The sequence below is a fragment of the Apostichopus japonicus genome, chromosome 11 (assembly GCF_037975245.1).
Source record: "Apostichopus japonicus isolate 1M-3 chromosome 11, ASM3797524v1, whole genome shotgun sequence".
Lineage (NCBI taxonomy): Eukaryota > Metazoa > Echinodermata > Holothuroidea > Aspidochirotida > Stichopodidae > Apostichopus > Apostichopus japonicus.
In genome coordinates this window covers 1,221,464-1,239,588 of record NC_092571.1, presented here as the reverse complement: position 1 = coordinate 1,239,588, position 18,125 = coordinate 1,221,464, and the positions used below count along the sequence as shown (strand labels likewise).

General features: G+C 40.9%; 1 protein-coding gene across 1 annotated transcript in view; it reads left to right on the top strand.

Moving 5' to 3' along the window:
- Positions 1 to 17,206, top strand: part of LOC139975981 (alkaline phosphatase-like) — a 28,521-nt gene extending 11,315 nt beyond the window's left edge. Inside the window, exons 3-9 of the mRNA XM_071984310.1 lie at positions 6,574 to 6,751; positions 7,282 to 7,457; positions 9,888 to 10,089; positions 13,557 to 13,697; positions 14,038 to 14,229; positions 15,180 to 15,317; positions 16,205 to 17,206. Of these exons, the coding sequence (XP_071840411.1) occupies positions 6,574 to 6,751; positions 7,282 to 7,457; positions 9,888 to 10,089; positions 13,557 to 13,697; positions 14,038 to 14,229; positions 15,180 to 15,317; positions 16,205 to 16,476 (1,299 nt within the window). The 3' untranslated portion in view covers positions 16,477 to 17,206. The remainder of the gene's footprint in view (positions 1 to 6,573; positions 6,752 to 7,281; positions 7,458 to 9,887; positions 10,090 to 13,556; positions 13,698 to 14,037; positions 14,230 to 15,179; positions 15,318 to 16,204) is intronic.
- Positions 17,207 to 18,125: the final 919 nt, after the last annotated feature.

Sequence of the window (18,125 nt, the reverse complement as noted above, 5' to 3'; positions counted from 1 at the left end):
AGGCCCGGGCCAACAGTGCTACATACTGGCTACGCCCCTGATCATATGATATCATAATCAGCAGATTTTGTTTCCTGTTTGAATTCTTTTACATATTCTTTTACATAATATATCAGAAAGACAAACATAGTGCTCTTTTACAATTTTCCCAGTAGGATGATTCTTGTTTATTGTCCAATGTCTGGACTTTAATACATTTGACGAACTTAACTGATGGACAATATAAACTTTCATATTTTGTAATATTGCCAGATATGCAGTGGCCTAAAAACAAATATCGTTATCGCAGTGTATTAGCAGTGTAATAATTATTACAGGAAGTGCGTATCACGTACGATTGCTAGCTTAGCTTCATAACATGCTGTTCGTGCAACACCTTAGGACGACTCATAGAACGAACGTTGTCGACGTTGTTGTGCATACAGTTCGTGACATTCCATAGAGTGCGGTAAGGTAGGCAATATGTATTTTATTACACAGTGGCCAACTGTAGGCTTGTAATTGGCAATAAGCTAAATTTAGCTAATTTAATTGCATCTGCCAAACTAAGTAAGTAGTTGAATCAGTAGGCGTGAATGTTACTACGATTTCAATCGAGTTAACGGAGCTGACGAGTATTCAAGATCAAAAGAGCACTGACAAAATACCATGCTAAAAACGGCAGTTTAAAAAAAAAATCGACACTGAAAGGGGGGGGGGAGCGGTCGCTCCCCCTGCTCCCCCGCTGGCTACGTCCCTGCAAATGGGTAATTCCGAAACCATGTGCAGTTGCCAACAAATTTCTATGAACCAAGCACTGTCACGAATGCATGTATATACAGTACAGGTGAAATGCTAATATTGTGTTTTTGTTCGTTTAATAATTGATTGCGTTTAAACATAGAGCCATGTTCCACGCCTTGCGTGTAATCGTAGTGTAAACGCAAATTTTGATGAGTGTAGCGTTTAGCTTATTACACTCTTATTTAAAACACTAATATTCGATGAGGCATGATACAGACAATCAATTATCAGCAGCCCCCCCCCCCCCAGCATTTACTAAAATTATTACACCTATATATAGTATACGTGTGCATCGGACAGATCGACAAGTATATATGCATTGAAAAATGGGCAGATGCACGTTTCGGAGCCTTGGTAAATATTGGGGGGGGGGGGCTTATCATGCATTTGCCCCCTCAACTTTTTCATTGGGGGGGCTGAGCCCACCCAAGCCCCCCCCCCGGTTCCGCCGCCACTGATCATAATAGCGATTGGATCTAATATTGTAATCCAATTTCTGTATTTATAACTTAGCTCAGAAAAGGCCGCCGCATCTTGCATTGTTATGTTGATACATTCTTAGAGTATACAATAAACACAATGACGTTATTATCATAATACAACAGGGAGTCTCTTTCCCGGCAAAGGCTCCTTCGCCCCGAGTTTATACTAAACACCCATACCCCTTCCTTTCTTCCATTATTCCTGAATTCTTTATTCTTTGTAATCGCATACAGTATCCCACGAAAATGTAAACCTTGTTGTGGAATTTTCTGCCTTCTCATCAGTAGTGTCACCACATCTCACTAGCCGTACACGCCATTTTTTAAGAAGAAGAATATAAAATATTGGGTAGAGTGCAGGGGCGTATCCAGGATTTTCCAATAGGGGGGGCGCCAGGCATGAATGATCGCCGTCCTGGGGGATGGGTCTAAGGGGAGGGGTGTACAATTTTTGCTTTCAAAGAAGGGCTGAAATGCAAAATGGTGTCATATGCATGGGCGGCGATCCGTACTTCCGAGTGGGGGGGGGGGGATATGACCTTGTTAACTATCTAAGCGTAGCGCCACCATGAGTTGGCGCGAAGCGTACAAGAAAATTTTGGGATTAACAAACCCTCTAGATGGCCGGAAACGGCACTTCCCGAGGTTTCCAAGCGGCATATATACCCAACTTTAAAATAGGGATGTCATGTCCGAAATAATCATCTCATAATCAGGATCCAAAATACTTTTTCTTTTAATTTCGGGTGTTATTTTGGGAAAATTGCCCCTGTCAATCTTGTTTCAGGCGCAACGTTAGAATGTTCGAGAGCTCTGTTATATTATTCGATGAAGAAAATGGCCTCATGCAGGCTATTATAGGCCTATACACATGCAATACACAATTACACATAGTTACATTCCTAGGTACCGATTGCTAGGGCATCCAGGTGAAACGTGTACTAAGCATTACCCTGGTTACATGAGATTTTCAGCTGTTCGAGGGAACATGTACGTGTGTAGGCCTACTATAGGGCCTATATGAATACTATGAGGGTGCATATATGTACTATATCAATACCGTGGGCGCAATAACACATTTTGTTGTTATAGGGCCAATGAAGCCTACAGTCAACTATTTTTGCTTTATAAAGACGCTTTATTTGAAAAGATCGCACTGCGTTTATGGTAGGCGAGAAATGAAGCTAAAAAAGAGCCGTACATTAACGAAGATGCATAAATGTAGGCATGAAAATATTCTTATCCCTGGCATTTGGTGGGGGGGGGGATATGGTGCATTACATCCCCTCCACCCATTTTCATGGGGGGGATATATCCCCCCCTCCACCCAGGATCGCCGCCCATGGCCATATGTGATCCATTTTTCGACCTTAATAATAAGCAACATTTCCAGTAAATATGGACACAAAATGCACAATTTAGTATGGCTGGCATGTCATTTAGTGTTTATAGTGATAATACAAACACAATTACCATCTATGTTTCTAGAACTATTATGCCGCCGAACTTCGCCAGAACCTTTTTTTGGCAAACAAAAAATAAAGCATACGGGAGGGGGGGGGGGGGGTTGAGCGATCACCGACATCTCACATAAAGGTCGTCATCAATTTTTTTTTTTTTTTTTTTTTTGCTAAACTTTTTTTTTTTGGTGACGGCCAATAGGGGGGGCGCGCGCCTGTTGCGCCCCCCCCTGGATACGCCCCTGGAGTGTAAACATTATGTCCAGCCTAACTGGCCCTATGCTGTAGATTGCTCGTACACCGTTCTGTAATACTCGCAATTCCATGCATCACTGACATGGTTTATACATAAGTTAATTAAATAAATTAATCAACGCATCAGCTAGACACCCACCTTCATCTATAATCAACACCTTGGCTATCAAATATATAAAACCAGAAATTTAATTATATTACTCCTCAACAGGCAATTTCTATGACCACTGCTCCTTTATGACCTCTATATTATTTAGGGTCTTAGGCTTGACTTAATTAAGAAGTTGGAGACAGTCTTATTTGATTAAAACGATCCCTACCATGGAATACAAGTATACCCCCCCCCCCCCCCACACACACACACACTTACACTCACATAATTCCCCTCTTGATCGGTTTTACATACAGCAAACTTGATTGTGTGCATTCAACGGTCGTGGTGTAATCTAAAATCCAACTCAGCCATTGACCAGTTATTTAGCGACCAACGACTAAGCCATAAGCTATTGGTGCCTCGATCCCCGGGGTTTCTAACCTCATTTACTCACAAAGCTCAGCTGCATGTTTTCAATAAGGTATTGCATAGGTTTGAGTGTGTTAATGCAATTCATCGCGAATGGCATCTCGCTCCAACCGACTCCACTGGGACAGTCAATATGATCAATCTTACAAGGTCGAATAAGTCATAATTTCATTTCCAACTGTTCTTTCACGGTCGTAGCTTGATTGACCCACGATGTTATTATTAATAATATAACTACCCACTGTTAACATATTGGCGATCTAACTACGAGAGATACTTCTTGTTCTACGGAAGCGGATACCGGACATAATCATAAGTATGTTTGTCAGTCTATTAAAAGTATCTCTTTCGAGATCCGGCTTTAGGAATCACAAATGATTTTTCGAGTTGGTTAGCATCATGTTTGATCTCTAGAGTAAGGCAAAATATGTCACCAAAGACAGAACTAGTATTGTTCGATACAGGTGACAGAGGCCTACAGTGTAATAACGACCTTCCTTACCGGTTTCGAACCTCTGGACATACAATCAGCGTCCATAGCCTTGTCGGTTAGGGCATCCGTGTACAGAGCGGGAGGCCCAGGTTCGAATCCTGGTGGAGGCTGGAAGTTTTTTCACTGTCGAGTCTTGATTTTTTCAACTCATTACGATTTTCATTTATGTATATATATATATATATATATATATATATATATATATATATATATATATATATATATTGCAAATTATGAAACAACGTTGAGGAATTTTCGACTTTTTAGGTTGAACCGCATGCATGTGCATATTATATATTTATGAACTGTACACTGTTATATTTTGGTTTCCATGATATTCGTAACCAATGCAGTCATGATAGCGTGTGTGTGCGGGTGCGTGTATGTGTGGGTGACGCCCAGCTTGTAAACACGATATCTCAAGGCAGGAAGCATTTTTACTTTGCATACCGGGCATGTGGATGCGTTATACTAAATAGAAAAACTCAGTTTTTTGGTGGAGGTCAAAGGTTATCTGAGTGGACAGCGGTCAAACTCTGAAAACCTAACCATGATATATCATGTTAGAAATCAGGACATTTATATTATAAGAGCTATATCTGGTGAACAAGCAGAAGTCTATTCTAACGAAGTCATCGAAACCTCATGCAATTTTGCATTCTGGCTTTTAAATATGTTGTATGTCAGTGGGGGTGTGGGGGACAGCCACCACCCACAGAAGGTTTACGTGTTTACGCCCGCTGTTTTTTGGATAATTGTTCTTTTGTCTTATAATGTTCACTGAATTTGCTTAAATTGTGAATATGAACGCCAGGCTAGGCTTATGGTACCTCCAACATCGAACATGAAAATTATGGCAATTGTCTATGAATGTTTGTTTTTAATAGTAACAGACTCATTCAAGACTTTGCACCGTCTATACTGTGTAACACTATATACTGTACTAGCCGGTGATATACCTTCTGGTCGTATGTATTTGACAGCGCTAAAATATACGCTGCAATTTAACAGTGTTACTGTGGCAACCGCCACTTTTCCCGCCCTCGTTTTAACCTACCCTCACTTTGAGAGGTTGGATGGGTTTGAGCATAGATTTTAGTCGCTATGATTCTTGCCTGCCCGTAAAAACCGGCTCAATTTTGTCGCCTGGAAAGATTTGAAGTTTCCAGTAGCTTACTTCAGGAATCGATAAAACAGATGTCGGAAATTGTTATTACAAAAGGTCACTTTTTTAAACGGGCGCAAGTAATTGAACACAACGTAGACGAAAAGAACAGTAGCTGAACGTGCAGATATCTGAAGTGTGAAATGTTGACCACTATATGACTCATAACAAAGCGATATTAATAATGTGTAAAAAGTAAGTTGGCCTGACGTTTCGATCCTAGCAGAATCTTCTTCAGAGGCTGAATGGCAATATTAATAATGCTTAGAATAACTTGGTTACAAATAAAACTCGTGATGTATAACAGTGCACTGTATACTAAAGAAGTCCCCCCCCCCCCCCTCCCCACCCTGGTCTACCTCGCGAGAGGTCCTACTGGGATAGTAGTTGTATTATGAAAGAATATACAACATTTTCTTCTCTGGAGAAACAGTTGTCTATATGTTGAGCCAGAGAATGGCTGTTAAGTGAAGCGTTGTTACAATGGCACTGTAAAGAAAGTCATGAATGAAACCGAAGGTCAGGAGACAAAGAGCCAGAAAAGAAAAGATTTCTAAAGCCTGCAATTAAATACTAAAGAATGTGAAGATAGAATGGTTCGATTATTTGGGAAGTGAGGGAAGGGTCTTACTGTGGTTTTATAGAAGCGGATTATAGTAATTGGAGGGAAGTGATATTTGTGTGAGAGAACCTAAAGGAATTTCAGGTGGGACCCATGGCAGTGCCCTTCAGTTCGTGTGTTGATGCAAGTAACCTTTGTATGTAGCTTGGCAGCGTCACTCGCGCGCGAAGATGGCGGAGGGAAGGGACGGGGCCACCCCTCCCCCATCACTTCATCGTCAGTCGGGGAAAAACGTTCAAAACTCAAAAGTATTTGGAAGAACAAACTTGTTATAGACCTAATGTTTAGTCTAAATATGCCCCAGAATAACCCCGTTTGATGTTGGCACTGAAATTTTCTTCCCTCCTACATCGGAGTCGCATTCAACCCGTTCCCAACTCGTTCCCAACGCGTTCCCGTCCCCAACGCATTCAACCCGTTCCCAACCCGTTCCCAACCCAACGCATTCAACCCGTACCCGTTCCCACAACCCCAAAATTCGTACACAGTTTGTGATCCGCTTACAGTATACGCATCTGGAGAATATTTAACACCCCCCCCCCCCACTGAGTGTGCTGTTTGAAACTGTTGTATTCATGAGAACAATAATGCCATGGTCCAATAACCATCACTGAAAATTGAATAAGATTTTTAATAATAACATCATATATAATATTGTATACTGTTTGCAAATTTCACATTTCACAGCATTCCAAATTCCACTGCAAATTTCACAAACAGTTTTCATTAATACTTCTTTGTTTTTGTTTGTTTGTATACTTTTTTTCACTTGCTTCATGTTTCTTTTTAGACATACAACACTGATAGACAAGTTCCCGATTCTGCAGGTACCGGCACCGCCTACCTTACCGGTGTCAAGACGAAATTCGGTACTATCGGCTTTGATGACGGTATTGTACGGTATGACTGTGCAACTGAACAAGTCGGTGTTCCACAAGAATCGATAGGTGTAAGGGCGGACAAAGAAGGTGAAAATGGGGTTTAAGAGATGGGTGATGGGGTCATATTAAGGATGGAGAGTGGAGTTAGGGGTGAGGGAAGTTTAGATTATGGGCATATGCGCAGGAGGCGGGTGGGCTGGGGCTGCAGCCTCCCCCCACAAAAATATTTTTGTGAAAATTCGGGCAATATGCTGAGAATTTTTCGGGCACCTACAGAAAGAAAAATAAATTGTAATGATGTAGCTAAAGGAAATCAATAGTTTAAAATATAAATTCCTTGGTAATTAAAATAAAGTTGTAAGCTTGCCCGACTAATTCGCCATTACTAATGTAAAAATATGAACATTAACATGTTGAATTTTGGTTATAATTTTCGGGCAAGTCGTTACAGCCCCACCCCCATCAAATTGGGCTCCCTACGCCTTTGGTCAATGGGTGACAGGGTAAGGGGTGGTGGCCCTTATTGCCCTCCTCAAACGAGTCTTGTACGACTGTTGCGGCTGGTAAATCATGCCGCTAACACTGGTATATTTCTATATCCTGCACCCTCATGACAGGTAAAGCGACCGGTTTCATAAGCACCACCAGAGTGACCCACGCATCTCCCGCTAATCTCTACGCGCACGTAGCCGATCGTAACTGGGAGAGTGATGACGACCTCACCGAGGAGGCAGTCAACCTCGGATGCACCGACATCGCTTCACAGTTCATCGAAAATGCTGGATTCTTTAAGGTATTGTAACGCGCCGTCCTCGGTGGTGAGCGCAAGGAAGAGTGGAAATGCGGGAACAAAGGAATGAGGCTGTCGACAGGAGATTTTAAAGTTTCCACGTTTATTTACGATCTATATACATGTCAAGATGGTGCACAGTGGTCGTGCATTACAGAGGCAATTATTAAATACGAAACCAAGTTTTAACACATGCTCAGAAGTCGATGAAGTTAAATACAACACAGTACATTACTAATGGTGGGTCTCGACAAGGAGGGCAGAACGATAGACTTCGGCGCTGAAGATTGGGCTATGGTGAACGGCGGCGCAGTTGGCGGATTGATGAACTGCGGCGCAGTTGGCGGAATGGTGAACAGCGGCGCAGTCGGCGGAATGGTGAACAGCGGCGCAGTTGGCGGATTGGTGATCAGCGGCGCAGTCGGCGGAATGGTGAACAGCGGCGCAGTCGGCGGAATGGTGAACTGCGGCGCAGTCGGCGGATTGGTGATCGGCGGCGCAGTCGGCGGATTGGTGAACTGCGGCGCAGTCGGCGGATTGGTGAACTGCGGCGCAGTCGGCGGAATGGTGAACTGCGGCGCAGTCGGCGGATTGGTGATCGGCGGCGCAGTCGGCGGATTGGTGAACTGCGGCGCAGTCGGCGGATTGGTGAACTGCGGCGCAGTCGGCGGAATGGTGAACTGCGGCGCAGTCGGCGGATTGGTGAACTGCGGCGCAGTCGGCGGATTGGTGAACTGCGGCGCAGTCGGCGGAATGGTGAACTGCGGCGCAGATGAACCGAAGGGTTGAACCTGGTCTTCTAGGTTATTTTACTCGTCGTCCGATCCGACTTCCTGGGCTGTTCCACCACTGTTTTGCCAATAGATGACTCGTTCGTCTCCTAACTCATGGTCAGAATCGTTCTACCCCTCCTATTCCGAGCCGGGAACCCACCCCTGGTCCGAGCATGGAATCCTCCTCACCAACCCCTGGTCCGAGCCCGCAGTTGCTTTTAAACAGAAACTACTTCCTATACCTATAACGTGTGAACCTACACTTAACCCTATTATAAACATAAACCACGCCCAGTCTACAACCATCAACCAATAAAACACGATTTAATACGACATGTGTGCTGGTTAAGATTTACCCAGACCTAATATTTTTGGCCCCTGGAACGTAACCTAGACGTCCTACTCAGTGACCTCCAAAATCGGTCAACAAGAGAGAGCTTCCCTGCAAGTGACACCCCCTATTAGATTTTATCCAACAAGCAATTCCCGTAAAGCGTCTAATAATGTAAAGAATCAACCCAAGTTAAAACATTTGATTGGGTAAAATACATGTTTACGCTAACGACAAACAAGGAGCTTTGACGTGTCGTTACATCATGTTAATGTTATTATGACGTACTGAGACTTTTCACAATGACGATGTCTGACGTAGACACCGTAGGCTACACTGTTATTAAACAATACATTCTTTTGCGTGGGTTTATATAGGCGTTATGTCATAGTGAATACATAATGTATACATGCATGAAATAAGCCAACTTATGCGACATTGTTTCTCCAGCATTTGCCCTCACATTCTGCACCCCTTCCCCCTCTCCTTCCCCTCCCCTTTCCCCACCCAATCCCACTCCTTCGCTTACACCTCCCATGGTTGCACTGTCTGCATTGTGTTGTCGTACTTAGCGACATTTACTGTAGACGCTTTGAAAGATGTCTACTATGTCTAAAGCGATCGTTCAATCGGTGCGATCTCTGATTTACGTTCGCTTCTCGCTTTTACCATTACCAATTAGGGGACGACGTTTGAGATAGTCATTACAAATGTCTTGACAAGTAACGTTACATTACCGTTACAGGGGAAGAGCGGGAAGGGGAGTGGCCGGGTAGAGGAAGGGGAGGGGAGGGGAGGGGAGAGAAGGGGGGGGGGAGAGAAAGGCAATGGAAGGGGAGTATGGGTGAGATTAGGTCAGTGAATAGGTCTGAGGCAGTCAAACCGCTTTCATTATATCTGAATTAGTGCACATCACTATTGGTTCTGGAAAATTTACAGAAAGTTGCATTTGATGAAATTCTAGGAAAGAAAAGAGGGATTAGCCAGTCAATATCGGTTGCTTTCTATCAACCATAACTTGAGTTAGGGACAAGGTATTGAAATGGTGTTCAGTAACAATGTGGCATATTTGTGTTTTCCATATGAGACTGTTACCGGAATATCTCTTAACACTATCACCGTTGACGCTTATCTATTCATAGCTGCAGTGCTGCAAACTTTGGAATAATTTTGTAGGTTTATCACTTACACTATAGCATAACTGCCTCAATTATAGCCTACACTATCATGGCATTTTACTACCGTAGTCTGCTTACATTTTCTTCACATTAAAGTGGCTTATCCTATACGCCACATGTGCTTATAAAAGTAATGTTGTCGTATGTATAGGTGGTATTAGCCGGAGGCAGACGAGAGATGACTCCAGTCGGACAAGCCGATCCGGAATATCCAGAAAAGGAAGGCCAACGTCTCGACAACCGTGACCTGATCCAGGAGTGGGTTGATAGTAAGGAGAACATGAATGCTCAGTACGTGTGGAACCTTGACGACTTCAACGGTGTTAATCCTGATGATACCGATTACCTGTTGGGTGAGTCGAGAGAGTAGATGGGCCTTAGACGGGCCTTTGATAGGATTAATGACTTGGAAAACAAAAGGACGTCCGATCAAAAGATTATAGAAAATTTTAGCTAGTTCTCTAAGGGGATAGATACGTCTGGTTATAAAATTGTCCCAGGTCCATTGTAATTCTTGATAATACCCAAAGTGGACATAACTGTTATAATATTAAGGGGATATATAAAATATTGGATATATCCGGTATAAATTTGCGGAATTATATTTAAAATAGGGGATACACCCGTAATGAAGTGTTAATTGCGTTGATGATAGGCTCCTCACAGGGGATATATCCCTAGTTTATATTGGTATGTACATGAAATAGGGGATACAGCTGCTATAAAATTGTCGTACGTCTATAGGGTAATTGTTGAAATAATATTGTTGAAATAGATGGGTGGGTGGGTATGGGTGTGGGTGCGTGTGTACTATAAGCTCGGTTCTAATTCAGTATCATTCTGGCAAAACTATGTAACGTCCACGCACATTTTGGATATTTTAATTGAGGCATGCAAAAGGTTAGAACAATTAACGATTCTGTTATTTATAGTTCTGTGTCCCAGAAATTCAATTTAACGCCTTTTTCGATTTTTGGTTCCTTGCTTTAGCAAAAGGAACCTATGCAGTCAGGTTGGCGTGTGTGTGTATGTATGTGTGTGTGTGTGTATGTGTGTGTGTGTGTCTGTGACACTTGCTTGGGTACGCTCTATCTCAATAAGGGAATGTTGGATTGAGGCCAAACTTGGACTATAGATCCGCCATATGGAGAAGGTGTGCCCTATTGTTTCTGGTGCCCACAAAGGTCACCAAAGGTCAGTTATGGTCCAAAAACCGAAAATATTAAAACTGCAATAACTCCCAGTGCCAATGTGCGACAAGATTGATATTTTGGGACAAGTTGTGAACTGGTTAGGGGAGCATTTTCAAACTTAACGGTCATATGATCCGAGGTCACCAAAGGTCAATTAATGATAAAAAACTAGTATTTTTGCGATAACTTGAGAACGAAATGTCCGTTAGGGTTGGGAGTTGCTTCAATGTTATCCAATTGTTGACCCGCATCTGGGTGACCCTTGACCTCAATTTGACCTCTGGTGACCTTTACGTGTTTTGGGGGATTTTTACAGTTTTGATGCTATTTTCAGATGTCAAAGGTACCTTCTGATCATAAATGTCAATGGGTTGACCCCGTGTGACCTTTATGTGCGAAGTTATATGGGGTCAAAGTTTTTCGGTCGGAGTTAGGATGGTTGTACAGACTTGTCGTTTTGTTTTTTGGAATCAGGAGATTAAACTACATCTGAAACCAAGGTCAAAAGGTCAAAGGTCACATTAGAAAAAATGTGCTTATTTTGGGAGGAAACGAGCAAAAAAGGAAATGTTTGGTTTTGATGCTAGATTTGGATATCAAAGGTACCTTCCGATCAAAAATGTCAATTGGTTGACACCCTTGTGACCTTCGTGTGTGAAGTTATACGAGGTCAAAGTTAATTTTCAGACATTTAATGCAACAACTCCCAGTTCCAAGGTGTGACATGGTTGATATTTTCGGACAAGTTGCAAATGGTATAGGGGAATATTTTCAAACTTAACGGTCATGTGATACGAGGTCACCAAAGGTCAATTAATGTTAAAAAACTAGTATTTTGGGGGCAGAAAATGGGCAAAGAAAAAATGTTTGAATTTGTATAGTTTGATGCTCTAATTTAGGTCTCATCAATCAAAAATGTCAATAAGTTGACCCAAGGTGACCTTTGTATGTTAAGTTATATGAGGTCAAAGTTAATTTTCAGACATTTAGTGTAATAACTCCCAGTGCCAAGGTGTTACACAGTTGATATTTTGAGAAAAGTTGCAAATGGTATAGGGGAATATTTTCAAACTTAAGGGTCATGTGATCCGAGGTCACCAAAGGTCAATTAATGATAAAAAACTAGTATTTTTGCGATGACTTGAGAACGAATTGTCCGTTAGGGTTGGGAGTTGCTTCAATGTAATCCAATTGTCGACCCGCATCTGGGTGACCCTTGACCTCAATTTGACCTCCGGGTGACCTTTTCGTGTTTTGTGGATTTTTACAGTTTTGATGCTATTTTCAGATGTCAAAGGTACCTTCTGATCATAAATGTCAATAGGTTGACCCCCGTGTGACCTTCGTGTGCGAAGTTATATGAGGTCAAAGTTAATTTTCAGACATTTAATGCAATAACTCCCAGTGCCAAGGTGTGACAAGGTTGATATTTTTGGAGTAGTTGCAAATGGTATAGGGGAATATTTTCAAACTTAACGGTCATGTGATACAAGGTCACCAAAGGTCAATTAATGATAAAAAACTAGTATTTTTGCGATAACTTGAGAACAAATTGTCCGTTAGGGTTGGGAGTTGCTTCAATGTAATCCAATTGTCGACCCGCAAATGGGCAAAGAAAAAATGTTTGAATTTTTACAGTCATGCTCTATTTAGGTCTCACCGATCAAAAATGTCAATTGGTTGACCTCCGGGTGACCTTTGTGTGTGAAGTTATGTATACAAGTTCAAAGTTAATTTTTTGCATTTAATGCAATTAAATCTCAATGCCAAGGTGTGACATGGTTGATATTTTGGGACAAGTTGTGAATGGGGTGGTGGAACATTTTGAAACTTAAAGGTCATGTCATCTGAGGTCACCAATGTTATCATATCTGTTGACACGCTTGTAGGTCTCTTATATTTCTTTCATTTTCGACGTCATATTTAGATCTCAAAAGTGCCTTTTGATAAAAAATCTGATCACATTTTGTGATCACAAAAGTGTTGGCTATAGTGTTGGTTACTTTATGGGAACATGTAGGACCACAATTACTTGGACTATTTGAGCCCAATCTTGCCTGATACTATTATGTGTATTGTCATATACCCCAAGCAAGGAACCACAGTGCCCTTGGGCTCTTGTTGCATAGTGCAAACCACTAGTGTTAAAAAAAGGTCAAATCTGGCGTCAACAAGTTCTGGTCAAGAGTCAACTTGCGGACTTGTGTCGCAAATCGTAAGGATATGAGAGTCGTATGCACACATCCTACGCTATGACCAAATGCACGAAATTAAAATTGGTTAGTTATGATCATTAAACACACGTGATATCAATCCATAGTAGGCTATTTTCAAAACTGATCGTAGTTCTTTTTCTGCAAGTTACCCTTTAGACATTGTAGTTAATGCATAATAAATCAAAACGACTGGACTACCTAGTTTAACACACAATCCATTAAATCAAAAACTCATCAGAGGCAATAATAACAACCAAGAACAAAACTAACTATATAGACGTTATGACATCATATAACACAGTATTGTTAAAACTGTAGCCTACACTTTTGGTTAACTCAGGATACTTGCTAGTGAAATGTCCTGCCGTGATTTATCTCATGGATGTTTTAAATCTTTTCCTTTAATTCTAGGCCTCTTCGAGCCTAGCCACATGAACTACGAACGCGACCGGGAACTAGACGCCGCTGGAGAGCCCAGCATCGCCGAGATGACGGAAAAGGCAATCCAAATTCTCTCCAAAGATGAAGATGGATATTTCCTCTTCGTTGAAGGTTAGGTTAACTTCGCTTCTCCATGGAACACTGCTGTGGGTAAACTGTAAAGTTGGCAACAGCAATAGTCTGGCCCTTTTGGCGTTCCAAACTTCTCTGGTACACTTCTGCATTACACAGTAAATCTTCGAAGTTTGTATCGCTTGTACGCCTGTATAAGGTTCCAAATCAAGCATTGGACAAAATCAACCTGTGCCCCTCTTCAACACGGCAAATTATTATTTCCTCTTTGCATTATTACTTATTAAAATGAAATGTCTCCCAGACATAATTTTCATTGCTTTTAGCCCTTACCGTTAATTCGAAACATAATTTCTTCAACTATATCTATGTTATGCAGGTGGGAGAATCGATCACGGACATCACGCTGGCGTGGCGTACAACGCCCTTCTAGACACCTTGGCTTTCGAAGAGGCCGTTGAGAAGGCTCTCGACATGGTGGACCTGAAAGAGACATTGGTGATTGTGACGGCTGACCACGGTCACGTGATGACCATGGCGGGATACCCATCCAGAGGCAACCCAATCCTCGGTAAGATCGAGAATCAAGTTTTGCATTGTTGTATTGTGTAGTAGGGTTTGTATGGTCGTATAATGTTTCTTATTGTTATTTGAGATGTTTTGTATTGTAGTCGTGTACTAGTGTTGTAATATTTTGTATTGTTAAAGTGTTGTGTATGGTTGCAGTGTTTTGTAGTTTGATATTGTTGTAATATATTGCATATTTATGTTTGTATAGTTGTATTGTTGTAGTGATTTGTAATATAGTGTTTTATATTGTTGCGTTTGTTTTGTATTGTGATATTGTTGTAGTGCTTTGCCCTGGTGTACTCGTTTGGTGTGTTCTATTATTTATAAATATAAATCACAATACAAAACAATGCAACAATATCATAAATACAAAACACTGCAATAATAGAACACACTACAGCAGTACACCAGGGCAAAGCACTACAACAATACCACAATACAAAACAATGCAACAATATCACAATACAAAACAATGCAACAATATCACAATACAAAACAATGCAACAATATCATAAATACAAAACACTGCAATAATAGAACACACTACAGCAGTACACCAGGGCAAAGCACTACAACAATACCACAATACAAAACAATGCAACAATATCACAATACAAAACAATGCAACAATATCACAATACAAAACAATGCAACAATATCACAATACAAAACATTGCAACAATATCACAATACAAAACAATGCAACAATATCACAATACAAAACAATGCAACAATATCAAGAAACCTAGCAATTGGTGAAAGTGGAAAAACGTTCAAGAATCTTTAATACGATAACATAATTGTAATATTTATTTTCCTTCTGCGCTCTGGTGCACGTAAAACAGAAAACGTAGATACGAAAAGTTATGTTTAGTTTGTAAAAGCTGTGTTAAAAATTGCATGAAATCACAGGACAAAACTGACTTTCTTTTCGGTTTGTCATTTCTTTAGGAAAGAATGACATTTATATGGGTGATGACGGACTGCCGTTCAGTACTCTGGCCTACATGAACGGTCCAGGGGCACCACAGGTTCACGAAGCCTTCAACAAGACTGGAAAACGTCCTGACCTCACTAATGTCGACACTGGTGAGTTATTGTACATTTGAGTCGTTATACTGCAGGGCTACGGCAGGCCTTTCCACACAAGTATCACTGTGTACAACGATATCCATCTTTACCACTGAAAAATGGAATCGATCATATCCCTTCCCACCCACCACACCCCACCCCGACCCCACTAGTAGTCTCGACCATACCCCCACCCCAGCTAATCTGTCTGTGATATACAGGACGATTTAATTGGAATCGTCCTTGGTTGTCAGTTGTCATAATATTTCAGAATATATTGAAGTCATTTATAGCGTTCATCCGAGTAATACTTACTATAGGCCTGGGTGGTGAATTATTTGTGACCTCATTAAACTGATAAAGAAACTGATATGCCGCGATCCATCTATGTGATTTTCTATACTACAAGGACATACTGGCTGGATTTTAGAAAAAGCAATTCCATTAGAATTATTTTAATATAAAATCAGCGCTTTAATTAGTTTGTGACTATACGTGGCTGTTACTTATAGGCACATGAAAGGCTCTGTAAAGTTCACGGAACATAAACTCGATGATATTCTGGTCTCGATGATTCTTGGAAATTTTTTTAAAACCAGTTGCTCAGGTTGAACGGAGTGAAATATTTATCGCAAGGAATCACGAAGTATCTGGGGCTTTAATGTTACATATAAACATCTCCTGTCATATTTCACATACGATAGCATTGTAATACATTGTAACGTAACATCGGTTCCGTTTATCACATGTGTAAAACGGCGATGGCTTTAGCAAGTTTAAAGCCCACCCCACAACACACATACATAAGATACGTAAGGACATATAGGGTGTGTCGGGCAGAGACACGTGTAACTTCAATGATATTTTCTACGTCCCGTTTCTTGTGGGTTTTTTTTTTTTTGCAGAGGACCCTCACTACTTACAGGATGCCTTGGTACCATTGGTGGAGCTAGAGGAGACCCATGGAGGACAGGACGTTGGTATCTTCGCCATCGGACCAATGGCACACCTTTTCCATGGAGTGCATGAACAGACCTATGTCAACCATGTCATGCGCTATGCCTCCTGTCTCGACTATAAAGAGCATTGCGAGAACCCTGTAGGTGGCGCTAGCTCTCTGGGTGCTGTACTGGTCACGCTACTGTCTAGTTTCCTAGCGGCGGTATTCTTACAGTAGTTGGTGCTGTTGCTCTATAGTAAATAGCACTATTGTTTTGCATGTTTGTTCTAGCGTGCTCTTTTTTGAAACGCAGTAAAGAAAATGGCACTAAATATATACCGTAGCTCATATTGAACTAAGCTTGCAGTTTTCTAACATGTTCAAAGCCAGAAACATATGCTTAAAGAACATGACATGAAGTTGCTTTAAGTTTTGATTTTGTTGGCATATTTATATTGAAACAGTAATCTGTTATTGCTTGTTTGTTTCGGTAGAAGTTATTAGATTGCTATGAAGCATCGAAGACAATGGAAAATACATTGGGAATGTATGTGTTAACATACTATATTTTCTTTGCTGAAATGTTATTAATAATCATTGCTAACGCATAAATGTATATAATCACACATATTGTGTGGGTGGGTGTGTGTGTGTGTTTATTATAACATAATATGTGTATAATATAAACAGTTATTATATGATAATTCACCGTGAGTTCTTGTGTTAAAGTAAAAATAATTACCTGGATACCGAACGGCGATCCTGCAAACAAGAAGAGGACCAATCTTTTTCAAGTTTTTACTCCCTTATTTGTTTAAAGGATCTCTGTTTCCTACGGTGGGAACATTTTTACCAAATTATATCGTGGGTTGTGTTTACGTTACTTAACGTTAACGTACTTAACGTTCTTTGGATTTCATATTTTGGTACGTGGTGACGAGTTTAATAAACAGTACATGACGTGTGATCTTTACTGTATTTTCAACTCTATTTGCTATAGTTTGTGTTCTTTTAGTCCTCAAAAGAATAGTTTTGATGTAAATATATGTTTTGACCTGTTGAAGGAATAATTCACCCAGATCTCAAATTACAAATGATATTTCAGTTTTTAACTTTCCTATAGGAGCGTTTGATTCATATTTTATGTTTGAAAGAGAGACATTAACTTTTAGCCGAATTGACATCAAATTTTGAACATCAAGTTACAGTAGATATTTGGTGAATAGCATTTCATTATTGAATTTCAAACATGCTTAGCATCTAAAATGATGTATACCCTTCTGGCTCAACCAGCTCAGGTATAACAAGGGAAAACGTAACGAAAATCTGCACTGGTATATTTCCAAGAGTATAAAAGCGTTCTAAATGTTAGAACCAGTCAATAACGTTTTCTTTCACACCTCTCCTCCCTTCCCCTTCTCCCACCCTCTTCCCCATCGGGACTCCAAATACCTCATCAAAATTTCCACTTATTAATTTAAATTGAACGAAATGAAACTAAATATCCGTTATCACAAATGAAGAGTTACTTTACATAATTAATCATATTGGTTTCATATTTCATGATTTTGATATTTCATTTTTCAGATGTAAAGTTGATTAATTATGCGCGAATTCTTTTTCCCCCGGCGTGAGAGTGCTTATAAAGAAAGGTCTATGTCATTTTGTTGTGGGGAGGGGGGGGGGGCGGGGACTGGTGGGCGGGCGGATGATGAGAGGGGAGGTTGGGAACTTAGTGACGGGACCGGTAACAAAAATGGAACCACGTCTCCGCCGTTCGGTAGGTCCCCGGGAACCCGTTCATTACGTATTCAACCTAAAACCCAACTCGGTCTATACTATAACATAGGTCTAATGTTACTACCTATGAAGGGTATGCGGGCCTT